This window comes from Rhinopithecus bieti, unplaced genomic scaffold (genome assembly GCF_001698545.2).
Source record: "Rhinopithecus bieti isolate Rb0 unplaced genomic scaffold, ASM169854v2 scaffold_30846, whole genome shotgun sequence".
Classification (NCBI taxonomy): domain Eukaryota; kingdom Metazoa; phylum Chordata; class Mammalia; order Primates; family Cercopithecidae; genus Rhinopithecus; species Rhinopithecus bieti.
Window position 1 is genome coordinate 2,417,069 of NW_016814438.1, and position 6,817 is coordinate 2,423,885.

Sequence of the window (6,817 nt, forward strand, 5' to 3'; positions counted from 1 at the left end):
AGCACACCAACATGGCACAAATATACATATGTAAGAAACCTGCACGTTATGCACATGTACCCTAGAACTTAAAGTATAATAAAAAATAAGAAATAAAAAATAATAAATAATTAAAAAATAAAAAATTAATCTCTCTCTGCCAAACACTGTGGGGAAATAAAATGATTGAAAAAGCTCAGTTCTTTGCTCTCAAAAGAGCTAGATAGGGGCAACAGATATAGATGAATAACATAAGAGAAGGAGTATCTTAGAAAGTTTTGGGTGGAGGGAATGCTATACCTGGGATAAACATGGAATTCACCAGAATCAAGAATCCAATCACTTCATGATGTTCCACCATTGTGGTGAATGTTAGATCTGGGGTCATGGAAGCAATCAGGATAGAAAGCCAGTATTAAGTCCCAGAGGTACCTTATCTAGAGTAAACAAAAGTAGGGAGGCAAAGATGGAATTTTTCACTTTTCCTATGTCTCTTTTCTAAACAGGTATATTTCTTAATAGCTAACCAGCACAATGGAAAACTCAGGGAAAGCAAATAAAAAGGATACACATGATGGGCCACCAAAAGAAGTTAAATTGCCTACAAGTGAAGCACTTCTAGACTATCAGTAAGTTTTTATTCTGAAATCCAAACGTTGCCATAGATAAAGGGCAGTCATTGTTAAGGCCCATATAACTCTAAATGCAAGCAATGCATGCAGCAACTGCCAAAAGAATAGAGGTGGATTTGGAGGCCTAATCGCACTCTTGTGCTATGCACATATTTTAAAGGTTTTTGAAACTTTGAATATAACATAGTCCAAGTAGTAGCTACAACTACTTGGACTATGTTATGAAATGAAATGAGAGCTGCTATGAAACAGCTTTCATTAATGTAGTACTGGCTCCCTCAGTTGTTTATTGGTTACTCTCACCTACGCATACAACAGCTTGCTAGCTTACCTCTTAAAATACGACACAGAATGGTTAGTTTACATTTATAGAGAGTAGAAGAGGCCGGGCGTGGTGGCTCACACCTGTAATCCCAGCACTTCGGGAGGCCAAAGTGGGTGGATCACCTGAGGTTGGGAGTTTAAGACCAGCCTGACCAACATGGTGAAACCAGGTCTCCACTAAAAATCCAAAAATTAGTCAGGCATGGTGGTGCGTGCCTGTAATCCTAGCTACTCGGGAGACTGAGGCAGAAGAATTGCTCAAACCCAGGAGGCAGAGGTTGCAGTGAGCCAAGATCATGCCACTGCACTCTAGCCTGGGCAACAGAGCAAGATTCCATTGAGACTCCATCTCAAAAAAAAAAAAAGAGAGAGAGAGAGAATAGAAGAGAAAATTTCCCTTTATGTGACCCTTTATTTCTTAGACATTCTGACTTACATTATTCCTAAATGGCTACATATCAAATTCAAATGATTTACAGAAAATTTTTTTAATAATAATAAAATTTTATAATGTCTCCATCCTAGGAGCTGGAGACAAAACCATAGGTAACATTTATTCTATGTTTATGTTTTATTCCAACAAATAGCTCCTTGAGGGTCTGTGAACCTTAGCTTTTGGCATGAAGTAGGCGTTTTAATGTGTAATTCTTAGAGAATTAATAGACGTTAGTCTTTTCTCACGTAAGGCTGAAATGTACTTCATTCATGTACTCATTCAGTAAGTGCTTGAGTGTTTACCAAGTGCAAGTCAAGTGCTGGGTACTGGAGTGTAGCAGCAAACAGGACTACATGGTCCCTGCCTTGATGAAGCATGGGAGACAGACAATAAACCACGAATTTGAGCTTTTAAAAAAGTGACAGGATGGTGTGGTGGCTCATGCTTGTAATCCCAGCCCTTTGAGAGGCGAAGTCGGGTGGATGAGCCCAGGAGTTTGAGATCAGCCTGAGTAACATGATGAAAACCCATCTCTACAAAATAAAAATTAGTCCCTGCTATTTAGGAGGTGGAGATAGGAGGATTGCCTGAGCCAAGGCAGGTCAAGGTTACAGTGAGCCATGACTGTGTCACTGCACTCCAGCCTTGGTGACAGAGAGGGGCCCTGTCTCAAAACAAACAAACAAACAAAAAACCCATGGCTATACCAAAGGTACTATGAAAGAAAACTGTAGGTTGCTGTTTAACAGCGTAACTAAAGGACTTGACCTAGTCAGAGGAGTTAGGAAAAGCTTGTTTGAGAAAGCTTTGAGCTGATTTCTGGAAAAGGAACAGGCATTATGGAGACACAGAGCAGTGGAGAGCATGACTTATGGAAGACAGGAGGGTGGGAAAGAGATTATCAGACCGGGAACTGAGAGTAGGGAGGGTGAGGGAGGCAGGGCAAGAGCAGACACTGGTGATTTAGGCAAGGGTCAGATCAAGAAGAACACTTAGGTTTTTATTAGAGGAGTATAAGGTTGTAAATGGAGAGCCCATGATGCTAGTGACTAGGTCTTTGTTTAAGAGAGTTGTCATTGTTGTTTAAAAGACATAGTCTCAGTCTCTCACCCAGGCTGGAGTGTAGTAGCCTGATTATAGCTCATTGCAGTATCAAACTCCTGGGCTCAAGTGTTCCTCCTGCCTCAGATTCCTGAGTACCTGGGATGACAGGCATATACCACCATGCCCAGCTAATTTTTAAATTTTGGGTAGAGCTGGGTCTCAAACTCCTGGCCTCAAGCAATCCACTGCCTCAGCTTCCCAAAGTGCTGGGCTTTCAGGCATGAGCCACCTCACCTGGCCAAGAAAGATTTTAGATTTTAAAATCTAAAGGAAGGATTTAGATTTTAAAATGTACCATAAAAAATGTATGGTGTTCTTAACAGCATTCAGGGAAAATCTATCTCCTTTGGAGACCCCAATATATTCATGTGTACTTTTTAGGATGCAGTGAGTGAAGGGATCAGAACACCAAGAGAGAAGAGGCTTTCATCTGTTTCCTTTTACTTTCTGCTTGAAGTAACATTAATAACTAGATACTATTCATACTCATTTCTCAACATAACTGAAAACTTCCTTCATCTCATCTTAGGAGAGGTGGACAAAACCTGGTCTCTAATTTGCTCCCATGGTGTAACTGGTGACATCCAGTTAACAGCTGTTTCTCTCTCTTTTGGGTCAACCAGAAACCAGTCTTTCCCCTCTTTAACAAAGGTTTACAAAGAGGCATACATTTAAAAATTCTCATGATCCAGTGCAAGATAGAAACCGAACATCTCATACCCTTGTTCTTTTGTATTTGTTAAAACTAAATAAATAATCTCATGGACTGGAACAGCCACGGTCTTCTGTACCATGCTCTACTGATGATAGTTTATGCATTCCATGTGTTCCTCGGTGACAGAACTGTTGTCACATGACAAATAGCCAACACACTCCCTTTCACCATCAGAGGCAGGATTGTCCAGGAGTTTCCTGGCAGCCTCTTATATCTCTCTCAGCTCCTAACAAAGCAATGAGCACGCCGTAGTTAGTTAATTCATGGTTTTTGAGCAACTGAACTTTTTTCAAATTTATCCCAAGAAAAGAAAGTCATGAACTTCTATGGTTGTTTGTGAAGAGCTGATACTACCAATGTTCAGTCTATAAAATATCGTCTCTGAATACTGATGGTTTTTATTTTCTCCTTTATACTTGTCTTGTCCCCAGTTTTCTACAATAAGTATGAATATAGATATAGAAATAGGTGACAATATGGTCGTGAGTGAAAATATGGAGATTATGATATAGATTTTTTGAAAGTCAAGTTTATTTGGATCAGTGATTTGTTTGTTTTTGAGACAAGAGTCTCGCTCTGTCACCCAGGCTGGAGTGCAGCAGCATGATCGCAGCTCACTACAACCCCCGCCTCCCAGTTTCAAGCAATTCTCCCACCTCAGCCTCCTCAGTAGCTGGATTACAGGCATGCACCACCACACCCAGCGAATTTTTTGTATTTTTAGTAGAGATGGGGTTTTGCCATGTTGGCCAGGCTGGTCTTGAACTCCTGATCTCAGGAAATCCTCCTGCCTCGGCCTCCCAAAGTGCTGGGATTACAGGTGTTAGCCATGTTTGTTTATTTTTATAGAGACAGAGTCTCCCTATGTTGACTAGGCTGGTCTCAAACTCCTGGGGTCAGGTGCTCAGCCCACCTCAACCTCCCAAAATGCTAGGATTACAGGTGTGAGCCACTGTGCCCAGCCCAGATTTGTGTTTTATATGGATAAGGCAGTTAGAATATTTGAAGTGAAGGAAAAAATATGGTGGGTCATTTGTGTTTGGCTCTCCCTCAACAAACTGTGAGCTCCTTGAAGACTATTCTCTACTCATCTCTGTACCTCTAGTATCTAGCACAGCCTTATAGTATGAGCTCAGAGATTCTTTGTTGAGTAAATGTTGTTGAATCTTGTCTGAAAGCAAAATCACACTCATGAAAACAAATACAATGTTATTTTTGCCAGTTGATACAGGAAACAAATTTTTTAACGTACTAACACTCAGTGATGAAATGTCCACCAATAAACAAGCTCTTTCTTACCCACTCTTGAGTATAAATTGTTCAAATATTCTGAAAACATCTGTAACAAAGCAATCCTGCCCTTTTATCAGGTAATTTCATGGATATAGGAAGTCTTTCCCAGAACATAAAGTCTTGAACTTCTATGGTTGTTTGTGAAGAACTGATACTGTCAATACTAAATCTATAAAGTGATCATCTCTAAGTAAGGTAGTTTTATTTTCTCCTTTATACTTGTTGTCTCCCAGTTTTCTACAATGAATATGGATAGATATATAAAAACATGTGAGTATGGTTATGGGTTTAAAGAACAAAACACAAAATATAGGTTTTTTGGAATTCAAATGTATTTATTTTCCTTCCCAGAATTTTCAATGAAATTGCATGGGTGGGGGGAACATTGACACATTACTAACATTTTAACAATATGGAGAGTGGGAGAAAGATGACATATTGTCTTACTAACAATTTAATATCACTGTGCTTTAGAATTGTGCCATATCCTTTTCAAACTGCTGTAATGTATATTGGTTTATTATCACCCCACTTGCTTCAGCACCTAGTGTGACATGTCAGATTCTAGGGTACTGAGTAGATGGGAGAGATATTAAAAAGGAAAAAGTGTATAAGGAATAATGATGCTTGAAGTCCCCATAAAGTGTTGAGTTCTGAAGTTAAGGTTCATCTGCTTCCTGGTAAAACATACCTCTTCGTGAAGCCAGAGAAGGCTGAAGTGGATTTCAAAGACAGGCTCAGCTAAATTAGACCCACAGCTACCATGAGCTCCACAAGAGGGCCAGTGAAGCTGCCAAAACAATTAGGGCATCTCAGAATTCCCCACTGAGGCCTGCTGCTGCCACTCACATCATCCTGAACTGCTCACTCCACAAATGGACAAGAGACAGAGCCCGAGGCCATTTGCTCCTAAATGCTCTGAGGGAGGGGTGGTGGGCTTAAGTGTGGGGTTGCCAGATGTAGCAAATAGAAATAAAGCATGCCCAATTAAATATGAGTTTCAGATAAATAGCACATAATTTTTTTAGTATAAATATGACCCATGCAATGGGGTTGGGGCTGCACGTGGTCTCCAGCCCAATCATTGCATGCCCAGTCATCACCAAGGAAAGCTCTCAGCTGCACCCAGGGAATTGGTCTATTAACGAGCCCATCTGTAGACTCAGTTTAACCAATGAAGACCACATCCTGAGATTCATTTGCCTGCTCTACCCATGTAAAGAAATAGTATTACTATATTTATAATTGCAGAAATTATATGAGTAATTTAGACATTTGCATAGGTTCTTTTCCGATAATTTTCATTTATAATACTTTTTTTTAATCTCCGGAAAAACGGGAGGTAGAGAAGGCACTCCTTCAAAATTTTTGAACAAATATAAGCTTTAGGTAAGAAGTCAAAGATGAGCCAAGTGTGGTGGTGCACATCTCTAACCCCATCTACTTGGGAGGCTGAGGCTGGAGGATTCCTTGAACCCAGGAGTTCAAGCCCAGCCTGGGCAGGATAGAGCCTTATTTTCTTATTATTTTGTCGAGCCTGCCCTATCTACTATAGTAGTCCCCTCCATTTATGGTCCTCCTTATATCCTGCTATTTTTCCCCATGGTATTTAACATAATGTGTAAACAATATGTTTCAATATGTTTATGTGTTTACTTCTTATTATCCAATAAAAGGTACTCCTTGAAGGCAAGGATCATGAAGGATTGTTCAAAATTATCTCTGTAGGCCAGGCACAGTGGCTCATACCTGTAATCCTAGCACTTTGGGAGGCTGAGGCAGGTGGATCACTTGAGGCCAGGAGTTCAAGACCAGCCTGGCCAACATGGTGAAACCTCATCTCTGCAAAAAATTCAAAAATTAGCTGGGTGTGGTGGCGTGTGCCTGTAATCCCAGTTACTGGGGAGGCTGAGGTGGGACAATCACTTGAACCTGGGAGTGGGAGGTTGCAATGAGCAGAGATCATGCACTGCACTCCAGCCTAGGTGACAGAGCGAGACTCCGTCTCAAAACAAAACAAAACAAAACAGGGAGCGGAGCAAGATGGCCAAATAGGAACAGCTCCAGTCTCCAACTCCCAGCGCGAGCGACACAGAAGACCGGTGATTTCTGCATCTTCAACTGAGGTACTGGGGTGATCTCACTAGGGAGTGCCGGACAATCGGTGCTGGTCAGGTGCTGCAGCCTGACCAGCGAGAGCTGAAGCAGGGCAAGGCATCGCCTCACCTGGGAAGCGCAAGGGGGAAGGGTATCCCTTTTCCTAGCCAGGCAAACTGAGACACACAACACCTGGAAAATCGGGTAACTCCCACCCCAATACCGCGCTCTAAGCAA

The 6,817-nt window shown here is 41.3% G+C and overlaps 1 protein-coding gene across 3 annotated transcripts in view; it reads left to right on the forward strand.

The window, feature by feature from the left end:
• Nucleotides 1–6,817, forward strand: part of CCDC83 (coiled-coil domain containing 83) — a 67,338-nt gene that overhangs the window by 5,862 nt on the left and 54,659 nt on the right. For 2 of the 3 annotated variants that reach the window (XM_017850915.1, XM_017850914.1), the window contains exon 2: nucleotides 486–608. In XM_017850915.1, coding sequence (XP_017706404.1) covers nucleotides 514–608 — 95 coding nt within the window. In that variant the 5' untranslated portion in view covers nucleotides 486–513. Of the gene's footprint in view, nucleotides 1–485; nucleotides 609–4,560; nucleotides 4,679–6,817 lie in introns of those variants that run through there. The other variant, XM_017850916.1, reaches the window with a different exon arrangement.